At 38.7% G+C, this 22,342-nt stretch overlaps 1 protein-coding gene across 1 annotated transcript in view; it reads left to right on the forward strand.

Moving 5' to 3' along the window:
- The window catches only part of LOC136666289 (Fc receptor-like protein 5), an 82,048-nt gene that overhangs the window by 27,990 nt on the left and 31,716 nt on the right, over positions 1 to 22,342 (forward strand). Inside the window, exons 6-11 of the mRNA XM_066644387.1 lie at positions 14,146 to 14,415; positions 16,160 to 16,438; positions 16,553 to 16,891; positions 17,151 to 17,417; positions 17,587 to 17,835; positions 20,330 to 20,351. Coding sequence (XP_066500484.1) covers positions 14,146 to 14,415; positions 16,160 to 16,438; positions 16,553 to 16,891; positions 17,151 to 17,417; positions 17,587 to 17,835; positions 20,330 to 20,351 — 1,426 coding nt within the window. The remainder of the gene's footprint in view (positions 1 to 14,145; positions 14,416 to 16,159; positions 16,439 to 16,552; positions 16,892 to 17,150; positions 17,418 to 17,586; positions 17,836 to 20,329; positions 20,352 to 22,342) is intronic.

The following is a 22,342-nucleotide window of genomic DNA, read 5'->3' on the forward strand; positions in this document are numbered from 1 at the left end:
CAATTACACTATTTATAATTAAAATCCTGCCATGCTCCAAATTAGTGACCTTCGTATCAGAAAGACACAGTCTTTTATTAAAGAGCACTGCCACTCCTGCTGTAGTATTAGAAAAATGACTAAGGAAGATATTCCCTTCCCACCACTTCCTCCACTCAGCCTCATTATCGACGTCACTATGAGTTTCCCGGAGGAAAAGCATATCAACACCTTTCTGTCTTATATACTCCCCCACTACAGCCCTTCTCATCCTGTCCCTACCCCCGTTAATGTTCAGGGAACCTATCCTGAGTCTGTCCATCAAAGGAGATTGTAAAAGAGAAAAGAGAAAAAAACAAGTAAGAAAAACAGTGGGAAGAGAGAATCACACACAGTGAAGTGCTCATTACAGCTGTTTTTTTCTTTTGGGCCACAATCCTCCTCAGTTTCGCCAGGTGATGCTTTAAACGAAATCTTTTTTATCCAGTTCGTCAAAGCTCGCTGACTTCCGTAAATATGCAACTGATGCTATGAATTTTTCAGCATCTGGAAAGAAATCTGTAACATTAACTGATCTGCCAAAAGTATCGTCCAGAAAATCAGTGATGTCCTTTAAGGTGTAGAGCTGATTAACGCCCACTACTTGAGACACACTGATGTCAGAAATATCTGAGCAGTTATCATCATCCTGTGAATTAAAAACCCCCATCTCCTCCTCCTGCTCTGCTACACCACCGTCCGTCTCAGTACACGTCCCTCCCGCACAGAGCGACCCCACAGTGCCCCATCACTCTCTGTTTGGGCCTGTACTACAGCTCCATCCTGTTCCAACGCCTCAACACCAGTCTGCACCTCTGACACCTGGCCTGTCCCAGCTGAGGTTTCCTGCTCACTGTTTTTCTGATCTCCCAGCTCACCACAAACATTCACCTGTTCACCACCAGGCTGTACAACAGTCGTCCTCTCATCACAGTGTCGTTTTTTTCTGCTCCGTTTACCACCAGCCTCTTTATTATCAACTTCTGAGGTATTCCCCTTTACTCCTTCCGCCCTTTCACTACTGTTTTCCTCACCACCCTCCTGTCTACCACTCCCTTCTACATTACCAGTCTGTACAGTCTCTTCCATAGCTGTTTTATCAGAGTCCAGACCCGGCTCTACAGTCTGTGACTGATTCACATCTCCAGCTCCACTAGGCCCAGCCACAGGACTGTCCCGCTCTCTGTGTGGACAACCAAACTGCTTATGGCCCATGTCCCCACATTCAAAACACCTCATTCTACCAGTACTCGCATAAAGCATAAGACTTCCCTTCACACAGCACTCTGAAAGACACATTTAACTCCTGCACATCCAGAAACATTAGCACTGATCTTCTGAAGGAGTCAACGTGCCTCAGTGCTCAATCTTTCTAACCGCACTCACTATTTTTCCGAAATGAGGCAGTTCACGTATGATATCTTCGTCCGGGATGAACGTAGGTACATTCGAGATCGTAACTTTAGTAGTTGTTATTCCCAGCGGAGTAACGGGAAAAAACTCACCACTCACCGTCACTCCACGTTCAATCACCCGATACACGAGCTCCCTCTCCGCCAGAAACACCACCACGGCTCTGTTCATCCTGGAGGCCGAGATTATATTCTCACAGCCCACACACTCCCCCACTGCCTGTAACACCTGCTCGACCACAACTTCGGGTCCCACCTCACATCTCACGCCATGACGGAGTGAATGAGGTCGGGCCCCACCGCTCAGGTGAGCTGCCATCCCTGCGCTCCGCCTCGAGATTACTACACACTTCTTACATCAACACACTAAAGTGCATTACAAAACAGACCCAGGAAGTAAAATAGAAATAGAAACAAAAACAAAATAGTTCGAAAGCCTACTCTCAGCGTCTCACACACATTCTCCATGCACCTTCACCCTCCAAACTCCCAGCATGCAACAGAGAGAGCGAGAGACTTCCCCCTGACTGAAGAATATCATTGCTCTCAGAAGGAAACTCTAAAGCAGTAGATTTTCAGGAGAATAAATAAAAAAATTATATTTATATTTATATATTTTTGAATATCGTTTGAGTATATTTGGTTTATTTGTCAAAAAAATCTGTCACAGAAAAAATCACACTTGTTTTTTCCAGTTTCAGTCAAAAACTGACAAACATCAAAAATGGAGATACAAGGAATAGAACCTTTATTGTAATTTAAACAGATACAATGACATTTTGCACGGCATCTCTTCAGTAGACGCAGTAGCATCAACAACAACAACAAAATAAAATAGATTCAGAAATGGAGAAATAGAATTATAAAAGTATAATAAACACTGTACATAAATAGTTATGAATATGAAATACTTGTGAGTACCAAGTGTGCTGATTCTATACAGTCCTATTGTCTGCTTTCAGTCCGTTAGCATGTTTGTCTGGATTGGGAGAGGGAGAGGGTGATGGAGGTCACAGCTCTAGGAAAGAAGCTGTTCCTCAGTCTGTTTGTGTGAAATCTTATTGTCTGTAAACCGTTTACCTGAAGGTGGTGGTTGGAACAGTGTGTGAGCGGAGTGTGTGTGGTTGTTTGATGCTGCTGCTAGCTTTCATCTTCGGTTGGCTAACATACACACATCCAAGTCTGAAAGCTCTGTTCCAGTTATGCACAGATCTGATTTCACCACAGTGCAGATCTTTATGGTGCAGCTCACATACCATACCATGGTGCACTGGGTCAGGATGCTGTCTTTGGTGCTTCTAGACATTCACCATCAGCTCCTGATGCAGTTGGGCCTTTTTCAGCTTCCTGAAGAAGAAGAGTCTTTGCTGGGCGTTCTTAACCAGGTGAGAGGTGTTAGAGGACTATGTCAGGTGTTCAGACCTGTGTAGACTCTGAGGAACTTCAGGGTTTCCACCACTGTATAAGAGTGGTGAATGGGGGTGTAGTCATCTGTGAAAAGTGTGAAAAGCATAGGGTTTACATCCCACATAACTGTCAGGTTCCTCCAGATTTGTCAGTGTGATGTGGAGTGTAGTGGTGATCTATGTAGTTGTGATGGCCTCCTCTATGGAGTGATTTGATCTATATGTAAACTGATGTTTATCAAAGTCAGGTGCGGTGACAGTTCTGATGTGTGAAAGCCAGAGCCTCTTGAAGCATTTCATAATCACAGGCGTCAGAGCCACTGGACGACAGTCATTCAACTATGTTAAGGCTGATTTCTTGGGTACTGAGATGATGGTGGAAGATTTGAACACCAAATACACACACACACACACACACACACCAGTGATTCTGCTACACTGAGTGTATCAGGTGAGTGTGACACCTTTATGGGGACAGCTGTTGTGGTTTCTCAGATCCAGAACATTCTTAGAAGATTGGTTTTTCATTATTTAAATATTTCAATGTTGGACTCCCCTTCTTTAAGAACTTGACTGACTTTTTCACAGCACACTCTCATCACATTCTAATCTCAAACCAGCTGCTTCAGGAACAAAAAGTACACTGATCCACTGAAGTAAAGCTTAGTCTGAGTTTATCCACCGCCACAAAGTGGAAGATACAAATAAGAGGAAATGTTCAGGTTGTTGGAGAGTGAAAATATCTCGTTCACAAACTGGAACAGTAGCATTTAATAATTTAAGAAACAAATATAGAACAAAAGACTCCAGTTGTGTGTTTGTGTCAGAAATGTATGAGTCCATTTATTTGTTTAAAAATGGGAATATAACAAATAATAATAATAATAATAATAATAATAATAATAATGGGTGGCACGGTGGTGCAGCAGGTAGTGTCGCAGTCACACAGCTCCAGGGACCGGGAGGTTGTGGGTTCGATACCCGCTCCGGGTGACTGTCTGTTGGTGTGTTCTCCCCGTGTCCGCGTGTGTTTCCTCCGCGTGCTCCGGTTTCCTCCCACAGTCCAAAAACACACGTTGGTAGGTGGATTGGCGACTCCGAAGTGTCCATAGGTGTGAGTGTGTTGCCCTGTTAAGGACTGGCGCCCCCTCCAGGGTGTATTCCTGCCTTGTACCCAATGATTCCAGGTAGGCTCTGCACCCACCGTGACCCTGAATGAATAATAATAATAATAGGGTTAGTTCATATAGCACCTATCTCAAACTCATTTAAGAGAAAGGACACTTTCCATACACACACACACACACACACATATATATATATATATATATATATATATATATTATCAGATAAATAACCCTGTAATGAAGGGTCTACAGAGTGAACTGGATCCATTTGCAGGTTTTATTCACAAATACAACAGAGAGAAACAACCTTAGAATCAAAGTCCAGATCAATGTCAGAGAAATCACAAGGAGGACAGTTTCCAGAGACAGATCAAAAACCAGTGTCAGGGGCAGAGCACAGAGTCCAAAAAAGACAAAAACACAAGGTAAACAAGTACAAGCCGCGATCCAAAAATCCCAGCGAGAATAAAGGAGCCACGATCAGAAACAGAAAAAGAGATTTAAAAACTGCAGGAGAGACCCGCTCAGAAATGTGCAGAGAATTCACACAACGCTGGGCACAGAGCTCTGTGGGAGAGAGAGGGGGGATTGACGGGGGCTGCTGAGGGTCAACGGGAGACAGGGGAGAATTAACAGCTGATGGGGCACCAGACAATATTTGCTTGTGTGCAAAATCACTACACAAACTGGTTCTGGAGGCAGCGCTGCCTTTGAGGCAGAAGGAATGTAATTAGGAACCAGACAAAAGGAAGGGGTGAATGTGATTGGTTCACAAACGCTGGGTGGAGATTTTCAAATACCACGCCATAAACCAGTAAAGCTCCACTTAGTCCCTCATGGTTTAATTGCTCTGACTGTCAGACACGTCTTTGGAAGAAATAATAAATGCCATAAACTTTCTTTTTTACTGTACACTTGGTTCTGTTTATAATTTGTTAAAAGTGTTGCAAAAAGCTCAGTATTTTGGTTTTGCTTCAGTGGAGGAACATGTAACTGACTCTGAAGAAGCTGCTGAATGTTATAAAGCTTTGCCGCCTCTGAGGCAGATTCCAAAGTGCTTTCCTTCAGATTTATGATATGACTGCTGCCTCAGAGGAACTGCAGAAGGACAAAATAATGCTCTGCTTCCTTAGATGCAGCAATCATGTGCTATTCCCCTTTGTCTTAGCCTCTGCCTCAGAGGAAGCAGGACATTATTGTATAACACTCCACAGCTCCTCCGCAGACAGCAGTCATAATTCAAATGCGTAGGAAATTACTTCTTCAGAATCTGCCTCAGAGGCAGCAGAGGATTATAACTTTCTGCAGGTTCCTCTGAGTCAGTTACATCATACACCATTTTTTTGGCAGCACTTCCAACAAATTATGAAAGAGAACTAAGTCTACAGTAACATACAGTAAATGAAATTTTATTGTACATTTATTTCCTCCAGAGACATGTCTGACAGTCAGAGCAGACACACACACGGGGTCTAGGTGGAGTTTTACAGGTTGACGGCATGGTGTTTGAAAATCTCCACCCAGTGTGTGCTGATCAGGTTCATCACTGTCTTTTGGCTGGTATCAATTACATCTGTTCTGCCTCAAAGGCAGCGCTGCCTCCAGAACAAAAAAAAATTCTCTTTATTTTTTTTAATGCATTTTTGTGGTGTACTGCAACAGATTGGTTTGATTTTGATTGTTTTCCAATTTTTATGTACATTTTTCTAGATAAAACCTAATGGGTCAGATGATAAATGGTGTAAAATGACATTCTCCAGCTTCGTGTTTGTTCTGACATTGTGTGACTAAATAAAACACCACTCAGGGTCTTCTGTAGACGAGCTGATCATAAACAGATGAAGATTCATATTTAATTGTTGTAGCTGTAAATGAGAAAATGAGTAACTTACTTTTCCAACACACCACAGTGTAACTTTCTTTTGTTGTGAAAAGAAAAGCCGCTGTGCTGACTTCATCATTTCATATCAGCAGTAAAACCCAGACTGAGAGTGGAGTCTCAGAGCACAGTCTTTACTGGAGACACAGTTACTCTGAGCTGTGAGCTGCCACAGTCGACTGGATGGAGCTTTTCTGGAGGAAAGACTCTCAGTATTTACACCCTCCTCTGATTCCTGAAGATAGACACAACAACACAGTCAGTGCAGCAGTGTGTACTCCAGGAGGAACAGAGTTCCAGTGTGCAGCGCTCAGGGAGATTATTATTCTGTGTTCTACAGTGATACCATTCAATTACAGTCAGAGTTATGGGATGACTTCTGTTTCAGTTTTTACAAATGAGTTCAGAATTATGATTATAGATGTTTAGTAATATTTCATGTATGTCATTGGACGGCAGGGTGGTGCAGCAGGTAGTGTCACTGTCACATAGCTCCAGGGTCCTGAGGTTGTGGGTTCGAGCCCCATTCCAGGTAAGTGTCTGTGAGGAGTTGTGGAGGAGATGTGTTCTCCCTGTGTCTATGTGGCTTTCCTCCAGGTGCTCTGGTTTCCTCCCACACTCCTAAAACACACGTTGGTAGGTTGATTGGTGACTCAAAAGTATACATACGTGTGTGTGGTGCCCTCTGATGGACTAGTGCCTCCTCCAGGGTGTGTTCCTACCTTGTGCCCAGTGATTCCTGGTTGGTTCTGGACCCACCTCGACCCTGAGCTGGATAAAGAGTTACAGACATTAAATAAATTAAAAATGTCAGAAGGATTGCTCTCAGAAGAAAACATTTCTTTTCAAATCCATAACTTTACAGGGGATTGATAAAGTTTTGTTTATATTTTAGGATGTTTGACCATGTTTTTTATTTGTTTGTTATGAAGAAAGAAGACAGTTGTTATTCCCATATTCAGTCAAAAATGTTTAATAAAAGGAGATACAAGGTTTTATTCTGTTACAATAATCATTTCACTTTGACTTTTTATTTTGTGACAGTGAGACCAAGGCCTACAGTGAAGGTCCAGCCAGCTGCAGGTGTTTTCATCAAAGAGAGAGTCACTCTGACATGTGAAATAAACAGTGGAGTTGATGGGAAATATGTGTGGTTCAAGAATAATGCTGCTGTCCAAAATTCTCAGAAGAAGGAATATGAAATCGATTCTGTTGATGGGTCTCGTGCAGGTGTTTATACCTGTGAAGGAGCACGATCTTCAGGCCAAATATACACAGAGACCAGTAACTCTGTTAGTCTGAGTGTATCAGGTGAGTGTAACACCTTTATTACATTATATTGCATTAGAAATATAGCTCACAGCAGAGGAATGGATGTTTTCAGGAGCGTAGATGAAAGCTTTAAGTGTTGTTTCTCTGATGGAGACAGTGTGGGTGGATTATCAGCTCCAGCACATTTTTACAAGTTATGGTTTTCATTATTTAAATATTTACATAGTTTGACTCTGATTCTTCATTCACACGACTGGCTTTTTCACAGCACCACAGCTCGTCTCATATCAGCTGCTTCATGAGCAAAACCTTCACTGATCACTGAAGTAAAGCTTAGTCTGAGTTTATCCACCGCCACAAACTGGAAGAGAAAAATAAGAAATGTTCAGGTTGTTGGAGAGTGAAAATATCTCGTCCACAAACTGGAGCGGTAGCATTTTCCAAATTCAGGAAACAAACAGAGTCCATTTGTGTCTTTCAAACAGCACAGAATGAGCACATTTATTTATTTTTAAAAAGTAAAAGGAACAAATATCATCATATACCAGTGATGGGTGTGTGTTTATCAGGTAAATAACCCTGTAATGAAGGGTCTACAGAGTGAACTGGATCCATTTGCAGGTTTTATTAACAAATACAACAGAGAGAAACAACCTTAGAATCAAAGTCCAGATCAATGTCAGAGAAATCACAAGGAGGACAGTTTCCAGAGACAGATCAAAAACCAGTGTCAGGGGCAGAGCACAGAGTCCAAAAAAGACAAAAACACGAGGTAAACAAGTACAAGCCGCGATCCAAAAATCCCAGCGAGAATAAAGGAGCCACGATCAGAAACAGAAAAAGAGATTTAAAAACTGCAGGAGAAACCCGCTCAGAAATGTGCAGAGAATTCACACAACGCTGGGCACAGAGCTCTGTGGGAGAGAGAGGGGGGTTTGAAGGGGGCTGCTGAGGGTCAACCCGCTGATGGAGCGCCAGTCAATATTCTGGAGAGGAGGACCCCTCGTGGGCCGGATGGGAAGTGCATATCTTCTTCTAAGCACCTTTCTCTCTGCTGCGTTTTTGTTGTGAACTGAAACAGATTGTTTCTAATTGTGTCTAATATTAAGTTGTGAAAAGAACATTTCCCAGATCAGTCTTTGTTCTGACGTTGTGGGACTAAATAAAACAACATTCAGGGTCTTCTGTCCCAGACAGCAGCATATATCCGTCCACTGGCGTGAAATGTTTGGCACTGACTGCAAACCACTGCTGGTCCACCATCGGACCTCTCAGATCACTGCCCTGTGTTCAGACATTTTTAATCCCTGAAAATATCTGTATTAGACAAGTTTATAGAAGACCTTTTATACACAATGACAATTCAAAATGATTTACAAAACAGTACAGAAACATTACAGTAGAAGAATTAACATTTTAAAATATAATTACAACTTTATAAAAATAAAATAAGAATTAAATCATAAAATGCACACAAAACAATAACAGAAAATACATTGTTAAACTGAAGATCTAACACCTCAGAAGGGCTTTTGAGAGAGTTACAATTAATAAAAGAGGAAAATAAAGAAAGTGTTATAAACAGTCGATAAGAAAATAAAAGACATAGAATAAATTAGAGATGTAAAGGAATAAATGCAGACTGTAGTGTGACACTGAGTGCAGTGTTCATCAAAGACACAGGAAGGTCTTTAGTGTAGATCTGAAGAGTGAAATATTTGGGTCAAATCTGATGTCTTCCAGGAGTCTGTTCCAGGTGCAGACAGCATAGTGACTGAAACCTGCCCCCCCTGTGTGGTTCTGACCCGGGGCACTACTAACTGACCAGTCCAGAGTGATCTGAGGGCTCTACTGGGTTCATACACTTCAAGCAGATCTGAAATATATTTAGTTCTGAGGCAGTTTACTGATTTATAAACAATTAATAGCAGTTTAAAATCAATCCTGTGTTTAATCAGGAGCCAGTGCAGTGACCTGAGGATCGGGGAGATGTTCTCGGTTCTCTTTGTTCTGGTCAGTGTTCTAACTGCTGTATTTTCAATAAGCTGCAGCACCTAATATTATTAACTAGAGGCAGGCAACACGTCTAATGTGTGTAGATGATTCTAGCTGCTGGACAGTGGTTCTCAGTCTCTGACCTGTTTACCACTGGTAAGGAATTGATCAGTAACTGAAAATCAGCAGTTTTCATGTGTAAGTTACATAATGATTCACAGATTTAATTATGTTTTTATTATTTATTATATTTATTATGTTTTACTGAAAAAATACACCAGTGTTCAACTCCGGTAAAGTTGGTTTCATATTATATATTCAGATTTCTTTCTTCAATAGCTCTCAAACGGTGCATGCAAATGACTTAATACTTGCAAAGTATTGTTTTTGGGATGCAAGACAAGCAACTACAACTCAGTTTATGTCAGAAATGTTTGCCATTTAAAAAACACGAAATATATTGTTTTCTATGGGCTGCCGCCATCTCCGCGAGAGCTAAGGGACCGTTTACAAACTACACTACACAGTAAAAACGAAGGTGACGAACCTCACACATGATGTATGCTACATCTCCTACCTTGATAAATTTAACCATTACTGGCCCGTGGTGATACATTTTTCATTACAAATTTCAATAGATTTTGAACCTTTGATGATATTGTTTTTAAACAAATTGTATGTGATCAAGTGCCATCCACATGACGTACTACACCTGTTATTTTGGTAAATTTAACCCTTACTGGCCCGTGGTGATACATTTTACATTACAAATTTCAATAGCTTTTGAACCTTTGATGATATTGTTTTAAAACAAGTTGTATGTGATCAAGTGCCACCCACATGACGTACTACACCTGTTATTTTGGTAAATTTAACCCTTACTGGCCCGTGGTGATACATTTTTCATTATAAATTTCAATAGCTTTTGAACCTTTGATGATATGGTTTCAAAACAAACTGTATTTGATCAAGTGCCACCCACATGACATACTACACCTGTTATTTTGGTAAATTTAACTATTTCTGGCCCGTGGTGATACATTTTTCATTATACATTTCAATAGATTTTGAACCTTTGATGATATTGTTTCAAAACAAGGTTTATTTGATTAAGTGCCACCCACATGACGTACTACACCTGTTATTTTGGTAAATTTAACCCTTACTGGCCCGTGGTGATACATTTTTCATTACAAATTTCAATAGCTTTTGAACCTTTTATGATATTGTTTCAAAACACGTTGTATTTGATCAAGTGCCACCCACATGACATACTACACCTGTTATTTTGGTAAATTTAACTATTTCTGGCCCGTGGTGATACATTTTTCATTACAAATTTCAATAGCTTTTGAACCTTTTATGATATTGTTTCAAAACAAGTTGTATTTGATAAAGTGCCACGCACATGACGTACTACACCTGTTATTTTGGTAAATTTAACCCTTACTGGCCCGTGGTGATACATTTTTCATTATAAATTTCAATAGCTTTTGAACCTTTTATGATATTGTTTCAAAACAAGTTTTATTTGATCAAGTGCCACCCACATGACGTACTACACCTGTTATTTTGGTAAATTTAACCCTTACTGGCCCGTGGTGATACATTTTTCATTATAAATTTCAATAGCTTTTGAACCTTTGATGATATGGTTTCAAAACAAACTGTATTTGATCAAGTGCCACCCACATGACATACTACACCTCTTATTTTGGCAAATTTAACCCTTGCTGGCCCGTGGTGATACATTTTTCATTATACATTTCAATAGATTTTGAACCTTTTATGAAATTGTTTCAAAACAAGTTGTATTTGATCAAGTGCAACCCACATGACATACTACACCTTTTATTTTGGTCAATTTAACCATTGCTGGGCAGTGGTGATGGGTTTTTGAAAATAAATTTCAATAGCTTTTTAACCTTTTATGATATTGTTTCTAAACAAGTTTTATTTGAACAAGTGCCACCCACATGACATACTACACCTCTTATTTTGGTCAATTTAACAATTAATGGCCCATGATGATGCATTTTTGAGAATACATTTCAAAAGCTTTTGAATGTTTATTGAAATTGCTCAGAAAGAACATGTAGCTGTTTGAATGAAGTAATGGTGGGGTAGGCAATAATTTGAGCAGCTTTTTTAACAGGTTTTAAAATATTTTTATTGACCAACTGTCAATATTTTGCAGAATGTAAGTATATACACACAAAACAACAGCAATAGTTATAATCCAAAAAAATTACTTTCAATGTAAAAATTAAGTTGTCTGACTCATGAGAGACATAACTTTTGCCAGAGGTGTACATACAGTAGGTGTATGCAAAATGTTGGTGTTTCCACAGGATTCATTTAAAGAAAGCTGGAGCAGACATTCCCAGAAACAGAGACTACCTTATGTAATGCATAACATGAGATGTGTTGCTACTTGTCTTGGACAATGTCCTAGATCCACAATGGCCCTTTACAGACAAACAGTCTCTGTTTCTGTTTCTCTCATGAGTCAGACAACTTAATTTTTACATTGAAAGTAATTTTTTTGGATTATAACTATTGCTGTTGTTTTGTGTGTATATACTTACATTCTGCAAAATATTGACAGTTGGTCAATAAAAATATTTTAAAACCTGTTAAAAAAGCTGCTCAAATTATTGCCTACCCCACCATTACTTCATTCAAACAGCTACATGTTCTTTCTGAGCAATTTCAATAAACATTCAAAAGCTTTTGAAATGTATTCTCAAAAATGCATCATCATGGGCCATTAATTGTTAAATTGACCAAAATAAGAGGTGTAGTATGTCATGTGGGTGGCACTTGTTCAAATAAAACTTGTTTAGAAACAATATCATAAAAGGTTAAAAAGCTATTGAAATTTATTTTCAAAAACCCATCACCACTGCCCAGCAATGGTTAAATTGACCAAAATAAAAGGTGTAGTATGTCATGTGGGTTGCACTTTATCAAATACAACTTGTTTTGAAACAATTTCATAAAAGGTTCAAAAGCTATTGAAATTTGTAATGATAAATGTATCACCACGGGCCAGAAATAGTTAAATTTGCCAAAATAAGAGGTGTAGTATGTCATGTGGGTGGCACTTGATCAAATAAAATTTGTTTTGAAACCATATCATCAAAGGTTCAAAAGCTATTGAAATTTATAATGAAAAATGTATCACCACGGGCCAGCAATGGTTAAATTTACCAAAATAAGAGGTGTAGTACGTCATGTGGGTGGCACTTGATCAAATACAACTTGTTTTGAAACAATATCATCAAAGGTTCAAAAGCTTTTGAAATTTATAATGAAAAATTTATCACCACGGGCCATTAAGGGTTAAATTTACCAAAATAACAGGTGTAGTACGTCATGTGGGTGGCACTTGATCAAATAAAACTTGTTTTGAAACAATATCATCAAAGGTTCAAAATCTATTGAAATTTGTAATGAAAAATGTATCACCATGGGCCAGTAATGGTTAAATTTACCAAAATAACAGGTGTAGTACGTCATGTGGGTGGCATTTTATCAAATACAACTTGTTTTGAAACAATATTATAAAAGGTTCAAAAGCTATTGAAATGTATAATGAAAAATGTATCACCACGGGCCAGCAAGGGTTAAATTTGCCAAAATAAGAGGTGTAGTATGTCATGTGGGTGGCACTTGATCAAATACAGTTTGTTTTGAAACCATATCATCAAAGGTTCAAAAGCTATTGAAATTTATAATGAAAAATGTATCACCACGGGCCAGTAAGGGTTAAATTTACCAAAATAACAGGTGTAGTACGTCATGTGGGTGGCACTTGATCACATACAATTTGTTTAAAAACAATATCATCAAAGGTTCAAAATCTATTGAAATTTGTAATGAAAAATGTATCACCACGGGCCAGTAATGGTTAAATTTATCAAGGTAGGAGATGTAGCATACATCATGTGTGAGGTTCGTCACCTTCGTTTTTACTGTGTAGTGTAGTTTGTAAACGGTCCCTTAGCTCTCGCGGAGATGGCGGCAGCCCATAGAAAACAATATATTTCGTGTTTTTTAAATGGCAAACATTTCTGACATAAACTGAGTTGTAGTTGCTTGTCTTGCATCCCAAAAACAATACTTTGCAAGTATTAAGTCATTTGCATGCACCGTTTGAGAGCTATTGAAGAAAGAAATCTGAATATATAATATGAAACCAACTTTACCGGAGTCAGAGTTCCTCCGTTGTTTCGAGGGAAATCCATGTAAAGAAAGCAGTTTCAGCTGCTTGTTGGATGTAAGCATTAGATTAGAGACAGACTCGAGCAGTTTGGACTTAGATACAAAAGGGCAAAGCGCCAACAAGAAAAACGAGCCGAGACACAACCCGAGAATTACTCCAAAACAGAATCCAGAGACAAAATGGAGAGAAACACAAAGAGAGTTCTGTACACATGAAGATAAAATAGAAGAAAACTCTCAGCTGAATAAAACAAACAAACAAAAAGAACTATGCGGCTGATATTTACATCATTAGAGCCATAAAACACTGTTTAACTGTTCAACGCCTCCGTTACCCACTGATACAAACATCGAGAGCTGCTGCCAGCACCTGCCCCAAGCGGCGGATAACTGACATTACACTGCCCCAATAGGCTCAATGCTGACTGCTGGGGAAGACAATATAAGGTCAGTATTTGGCAAGATCCGAGGTTTAACATGTAGATGGATGTGGGTTGACTATTTGGCAAACAGTAGGTCACTATTGCCCTTTTTATCTATGTGTTATAACGGATTACTAATGACTATTAATGTATTAACATTGTGTCTTTAGCTCCGCTGTATAAACGGATTTATCTCTATAGCTTCAGTGACTTAAAATCGGACACTGTTTTTTGGTGTAAAATCAAAATTCACTGTACTTTCACTGTCTTTGCTTCAGTAAAATATTAAAACTCTTTAAACTTAAAAAAAAAACACAAAAGAGATTTCCAATAAACAAATTCCATTAATGGACTTTTTTTAATTGATGGACGTTTTTTTTTTTAAAGAAATACCTCAACCTACACTCACTTCAAGCCGTAATGAATCTGTACTGAGAGGAAACCCAGTGACTCTGAACTGTACACTGGGTCAGTCTGCTGGATGGACCTTCTACTGGTCCAGAGACACACAGAGCCCTGAGATCAACACCAGCTCCTCCATCTACACCATCAGCTCAGTTAGTGACTCTAATGGAGGTCAGTACAGGTGCAGAGCTGGCAGAGGACACCCAGTCTACTACACACACTACAGTGATGCACTCTGGGTAAACGTCACTGGTGAGTAAGAGACTTTCACTAAGTGATGATATTTATTGCTATTAGGACTGAACATGTAATGATTTATATTTACATCACTACACACACAAATAGTGAACATTATTCAGAATTCATAACACATCTTCCTTCCACAGCGTCACATATTTATCTGTGAGTTTTATCAGGGGGTGGGGTGGTGTATTTTTATGAACATTACATGAAAGAATATTACATTAAGAACTGTACTTTTAATGAAACTAGAGATGTGACCGAACAAGGAAGAAAAATTAAATTAGACTGTGTCTCGACTAAGAAAACTGAATGCAGCAGCTCTTATTTTATTAATTTAAATGTGTGAGTACATTTTATTTGTGTTTGTCAGACTTCTAATAAATCTAGCTGTTTCCTTAAAAATGAATCCAACATGAGGCTCCAGTTTTATAAACAACATAAACCTAAACAGCTCTGAGGCCCGTCATAAATATATTTATTACATAATGAGGTGAAAAATGAATAAATAAATAAATCTACAGTTTCACTCCTCAGTGTAAAGGTGGAGAATAGTGTTTTTTGCATGAAGCCAGTGTTTGTTTCATAAAACACCTTTCACTGGTTGTTGTTTTGGAGAATGTTTTTTGTAAAAGAGCTATGTCAGTGCTGTACAAATGCGGCCAGTTGTAAGATTTTAATTTGCCCGCGGCTTTACTTTAAAGAATACATCATTAGTGGCCCTGTGGCACCTGGCAGTTTTTCCTTTCGCCTGACGGTGGCAGTAGAGCGCTAATGTATAGGACACTGCACCACTGTGTTAATGAACTAATCTAAACATAAACACCGTTTATTTCTCTGGACCAACAAAGTAATTCACAGAACGACATTTGGTGATTGCTGCAGCAAAAGAAACCTCAAAGTAGACCGTGAGAACCGGCGATTTCAAGAGAGAAGGAAGTATCTGCAGTAAAATGTTGAATTTTACACTCTTTTGATTTCCTGCAGCAGTTAATGCTCTAAAATAATATTCAGTAGTTAATAAATACAAACTGTTTTGTAAATTTGTGTTTTTTATAAACACACTGTTATAAATAACTCATGAATGATACATTTGGAAAGAGAGACTGGCCCTTAAGACTTTTTATATGATACTGTTTAAAAAGAGTTTGGACACCGCTGAACTGCTCATTGTTTTAAGTTTAAAGAACATTCAGATTAAAGGTAATATATCAGTTAAAGGTTATTTTCTAAAATTATTCATTCAAGCCTAGAAACTCTGAGGCAAAATTATAACGGATGATCTTTAAACTGATATATAACTTTTTTAATGTTAACTCTTAACAGATTCACTAGTGACCATTTCCATTCTGATTAAATAATATATATATATTAACTGCTCTGGGTGAGTGTTTGTGAGGAATTTGGTGTGTTCTCCCTGTGTCCGCTTGGGTTTCCTCCCACAGTCCAAAAACACAGGTTACTAGGTGAATTGGCTCCTCAAAGCTTTCCAAAAGTATAAATGTGTGAGTGAATGTGTGAGTGTGTGTTGCCCTGCGATGGACTGGCGCCCCCTCCAGGGTGTGCTCCCACATGGCGCCCAGTGGTTCTGGGTAGGCTCCGGACCAACTTTGACCCTGAACTGGATAAGCAGTTACAGACAATAAATGAATGAATGAATAATTATAAAAAGGTAAATTATTAATATAATCTCACAACCAACTCTCATTCAATAAGAGTCTCATGAACTGATATTTAATCATTTGTATTTTTACAGATAATCCTACAGCTGTGGTGTCCAGTATAAAGCCTGATGAACATGTTTTTAAAGGAGAGAATGTCACTCTGAGATGTGACATAGAGGCAGTAAGAGACACTGAGTGGAATTACATCTGGTTTAAAGATAATAATGAACTAAAGCAGTTCAGTAGATCACAGGAGATTACAGTCCGCTCTGTTACAGAGTCTAACAGCGGTAAATACACCTGCAGAGGGGAGAGGAAAAGTGACTCTCAGAAGTCAGAGATTAGTGCTGCTGTTACACTGACTGTGTCTGGTGAGTCTGTGGGTTTGAGGTGTATTTTCTTGTTAATTATACTGTATGTAATAATCTTCTCCCTCTGTATAAACATGTTTGTGTCTGTTCTATTCTCCATGTCGTCTGTGTCAGGTGAAGCCCAGGCAGTATTGAGTGTGTCTCCACAGAGCTGGCTGACTGAAGGAGACTCAGTGACTCTAAGCTGTGAGGTTAATATCTCCTCTAAAGGCTGGACGTTCAGCTGGTACAGAGCTGTTCCCTACAGACAAGGTTTAACCCAGATTACAGATGTTCATGGTAAAGTGGTGTATTCTGTAGAGCTCCTGTCAGACAGCAGAAGAGGAGCTGGAGGCTCCTACACTCTCAGTCCTGCTGCTCTGTATCACACAGGAGTTTATGTGTGTGGAGCAGAGAGAGGAGAACCAGCCTTTCACACACAGTACAGCAGTCCACAGCCGCTATGGATCACTGGTGAGGAACTAGAGCCGGTGAAGAATATACAGTCAGAACAGTCCACATTTATTAGTACAAAGTCAAAATATTTGATCTGTCTTTGAATCTGAAGGAGACGTATGCACTGGAAGTGTGAAATATCATTTAAACACAAGTGTATCTTCCTCCACAATGTGTTTTATTCATTAAACCAGTTCTTTCTGTGGACAGTGTGTTTCTCAAGCATTATGTTAGTATTCAGCAACGTGATACACATCCGTCTTCTGTGTATTTTCAGGTAACTCTCCTCCAGTGTCTCTGATCATCAGTCCCAGCAGAACTCAACACTTCATCACTAACTCTCTCTCACTGAGCTGTGAGGGACACAGAGACTCTGCTGGATGGAGAGTGAGACGATACACACACAGTGAGCAGGTGTCCAACTGTTCTTCAGTTCCAGGGTTTACCTGCAACATCAGCTCCCTCTCCACATCAGACACTGGAGTTTACTGGTGTCAGTCTGAATCTGGAGAGAGAAGTGATCCTGTCAACATCACAGTGCACAGTGAGTCTCCACTATTCTCATCAATAATAGGGGCTTAATACAGAGGACTACTGAGGTTTTGAAAGATGATATTGGGCTTAATTTTTCAAGCATAATGTAATAAAAATCGAAATACAGTCACACTAAATACCACAGCACACTTTTACTGACTCCTGTTTCTATCCTGCAGATGGTGATGTGATTCTGGAGAGTCCTGTCCACTCTGTGTCTGAGGGAGATTCTCTGACTCTCCGCTGTTTATATCGCTCCACAAAGTCCTCACTCCTCCCAGCTGATTTCTATAAAGATGGAGTACTTCTCCAGAAGCAGACGACAGGAGAGATGACCATCCATAAAGTCTCAAAGGCTGATGAAGGTCTCTACCACTGTAAACACCCAGAGAAAGGAGAGTCTCCACGGAGCTGGATCTCAGTCAGAAGTGAGAAAAAGCTTCCTGTAATTTAATGCTTTCTCTAACTCTACAGTAAAGTATTTAACTTTAAATGATATTCTCTATATTTTTCCACTCTCAGGTTCTGGATCTGCTATTATAATAGGAGTGGCAGTGGGGGGGACTGTTATCTTGCTCCTCATTATCATACTGGGCTGGTTCTGCTGTTACAAGAAAAAAAAAGGTTTGAAAACTCATGGTCAGTGTATTGTGAATATGTGACTGGTCGGTATTTTGTTGCTGTTGTTGTAGGTTCATTTAACAAGCTTTTATTTTGGATGTTTAAATTCTTCATAATGAAAAGTTGTCAAAACCTGAAGAGTTGCTTAAAGAGTCATGTTAAAAATGCAGATAATTTATTGACATTAAGGTATAATTTGGATCACTTCATCAAACACAATTCATCATGCAACACAGTTCCTTGTTCAGATGTTAGTTATCTCCCGTCTTGACTATTGCAACGCCCTCCTGACAGGTCTTCCGGCCTGTGCTGTGAGACCACTACAGATGATCCAGAATGCTGCAGCGCACCTGGTTTTCAACCAACCAAAAAGAGCACATGTTACACCCCTATTAGTTGAGCTGCATTGGCTACCCTTAGCTGCTCACATCAAATTTAAATCACTAATGATGGCCTTCAGAGTATTCACTGGTTCTGCTCCCATCTACCTCAATAGACTCTTAAAACCATACGTTAGCGCCCGCCCTCTCCGTTCCTCAAAGGAGCGCCTACTAACACGACCAACCCCCCGTACAGGTCAGTTGAGGCTATTCTCATCTCTGGTACCACGCTGGTGGAACGAGCTTCCAAACACTATCAGAGCAACAGAAACCCTCTCTGCATTCAAGAAATCATTGAAAACCCAGCTCTTCCGAGAGTATCTTTTGCACTGAATGTCTTTCTTTAATGCACTTATTACTTCCTGGCATATTGCACTTAATGTAAGGTATTTTGTATAATTTGTGCTGTAGTTTGAATGTTAGATCCTCTTTTGTAAGTCGCTTTGGATAAAAGCGTCTGCCAAATGCATAAATGTAAATGTAAACACATGCTTATTGTAACTAATGAACCCAAGTGAAAAAAATGTGTTTGCTTTTACTGTGGTGCAGGGCCTCTTTGTCCCGTTGGAAATCAGCAGAAAACCAAACAGAGTGAGAATCTGTGGATCTCAGGGTCCTCACCACAGCAGGCTGGTCAGTTTGCAGTGTCAGCATACACACTAATGTTCACTTTTTACACTAGTTACACAGTCTCTCTAGAAGATCATTTACCTTTTGTCTCATGGCATTACTGATAAAACAGGACCCAGCTGTAGTTCATATATTTAATAAATTATATTTCACACATACAGACCCTACCCAGAACTGAGCTGGAGAAAAGGGAGGTGAACACTGAGAAAGCTGGAAGATAGTTCTGGGTAAAGCAGTCACTGAAGAGTTGAAGGGGAGGGTGGGATGTGAATATATTTGTAACTAGAAACTGAGGAGAGAAAGAAGGATTTGTAGAGTGTAGCAAGTGTAGGAGGGGTTTTGGTCAATCTCCTTCCCCCCAAATTTAATTTATTTCATAAAACATTTTCAACAATATTATTACTTCAAGAGTTTAAACGGTTTAAAAATAAAAAAACAGTAAGATTATTTGTTTTACAATGTGATGTGAAAATATATTTGAGTCACATATAAACAACATCTTCTCTTGTAGACGATCCTGCAGCTATGTCCAGTGATGTAATGTACGCCAGCATTGTGACTAGTAAAAAGAAAAAAAACAAAAAAAAAGGTAAGGGAAATATTAAATGATTATGTTGTTCTTTGCAATAAAATAAATGAAAAAAAATACTATTTTCATATGTATTCTATATAAAATGTTTTTTGTATCAGATGATGCAGTGATAAAAACAAGTGATGCGACATATTCTGAAATTAAGGTGAAAAATCCAAAACCCCATGGAAAAGGTATGAATTGTATACAGCACTTCATTAAAAACTCAAATACAATTATTCTCACAAAATCTTCCAAGTTTTGGTTTCACAGAGTGGAAGGTTTAGAGAAAGGTGAATTAAATATAAATAATTGGTTGAGGGTGACATTTGGATGTTGACAGAAGAAAGACAGTGGTGACGGAAAGCTTCTGTTCTCTTTCAGAAACCGAAGCTGAACCCAGTGATGTGACTTACGTTGATATTGAACTGAAGCCAAAGAAGGAGTTAAAGAAAAAACAGAACAGAGGCTTTATGTTTAAGGGTGAGTTTAAAAGAAAGTATCTGAACACATTAAGAGCAGAACTGTGCTGTTTGAGTTTCTTTGTTAAAAATGGCATATAACAAGAACACATACTTGATACTAATTCAGTGACTGTGTGCTGCAGGGAAAACCACTGCAGACGATGACACCATTTACTCAGACGTGAAGCACACCACAGACTGAGGTAAGATGAAATCATAAAGTTTATCACTGCTCTGCCTCACAAGTTTAAAATAGTGCTGTTAAGTACAAGGCCACTGTGTTTGAATGACACTCTCGGGGAGTGGAGGTGGTTATACGTTACGTTGGGATTTACCTGTGGTTTAAAGTGGTTTTCTCTTTTTAGGTTTTTGAAGGAACCTGTGCTGGTGCCAAACTCCAAACAACCTTTTGTAGAATTCCTGATCCAGGTTTTTAGGAGCGCAGACAGAAGAGGTCAAGATATCAGTGTATTCACACTTTTAAAGTAGCTTTGGTACCATCTTTATAACAAATGCTCTCTCTGTATTTTATATTAATGAAGTGAAATGTTTCTCAGGTTTTTTTTTTTTTATTATTAATAATTACAGAAGTTTAGAAATAATCATATATTCAAAGCTCTGTTTGAAACCTTTGTGCTTGTGTTTTATTTTTTGTAAAATTAATATAAAAATTAAGGGGGTTCCCAAAATGTACAGCTTTATAGTCACTGGACCTTTCATCACGAGATCAGTTCTATCCCCAGTGATGCCTCAGTCTTCTGGAGGCCAACAGTGTGGAAGCAAATCTGTCTCATCAGACTTTGAAATACTACCACCTTTGAATTTGTAGCACCGAATTTTTTTGAACTGAAGTTATGCATCTGAAATATAATTGCTCTTGAATAGAACTTGTGAATTTTCAAGAACATGTTTTCACTGTTATTATTGAAGGTTAATAAATTCAGATAAAAAATTCAAGCTCAAAAAAATTCAAACAAAATATTTCGAAGTTGCTCAAATTCGGTAGACGACACCAAAATACGAGTTACAAAGAATTCAGAGTCACATCCGGGACACCAAGGGTGAGCAATCGATTCATTTGGATTTTCTCTTTCACCTTAAATTATTATAAAATGCATTAGTTGCATTCTGTCGCCGCTAGTTGTGTAATAATATAAACACAACTTCCATACCGTGGAAAAACTACACGTTTAGCTTCCTTCCACGGATATTTTTAAATTGTCAGATTATCAAGAATCTGAAATTGATATTACAGAAGGTGTAGTACAAATATAATATCCCAAAGTGCAGAGTTTATTTCATAAAGTTGTGTTTGTTTAAACACTGAATGTCGGTGTGTATATTCACAATTCGCTTTTATATGTGTAGAAAATAAATATATCTGATCTAATGAATATCCTTGATCTGAGAATCAGAAATTATAACAAGCCTGAAAAGGTACATCACTGCATCCTTCAAAAAAGTCTTGTCTCTGTATGATATATAATAAAGGCATGGTCTTGTAATTATTCTATAAACATTTACGTATATTCAGTGTATTATAATCTGTTGGATGAACATTTTTAAATCAATTAATTCAAGCTGAAGTTTCATGAAATTATACAATATTTTACATTTGTTTTTTCTACAAACATGAGCATTTAATCCACTGTAATAAAAGCTATGGTGATATATTCTTTTCAGCTAATGACCAGAATTAACATGAATAAATATAATCTAACCAGAATACTGCTTCTGTTCTGTTCATTATTCGGAGAGATGTTTCAGCGTTGATCAAGGGCCATATCAAGTGTTAGTAAAAATTTTAGACGTATTCGTTATTAAGACTAACTTACTTCATTTACGTGCGTAAATAAATATATATTCCTTTCTAACTTTGTAGTTTTCACTGCCCTTATAACCCTATGCGCCCTTTACGTTGGTGTGGATGTTACTCGGATGTTAAGTAACAGAAGACAGATACAGTTCAGAGTCAAAAGTGACGACATCAACAAACATGGCGGCGGTGGAGGAGGTGCTGATAATATAAATGTACTTACTGCAGCAAAGTCAAAGGATCAACAGCGGTTTAAAACGACTGTGGTCTGTGAGGCCATTAAATACTTTGCGACGTGTAAATGGAGAATTATGTTCACTTATTTTGTCAGAGGTCGTGTTTCTTTGGTATAATCGGCTGCACTGACCCCGCGGTTTCCAGCGATAACTGCTCCGTTCTGAACGTAAAGTAAGTTCTAAAAAGAACCTGCGCGGTCTGCGACCGCAATAAAGT

The sequence above is a fragment of the Hoplias malabaricus genome, chromosome 14 (assembly GCF_029633855.1).
Source record: "Hoplias malabaricus isolate fHopMal1 chromosome 14, fHopMal1.hap1, whole genome shotgun sequence".
Lineage (NCBI taxonomy): Eukaryota > Metazoa > Chordata > Actinopteri > Characiformes > Erythrinidae > Hoplias > Hoplias malabaricus.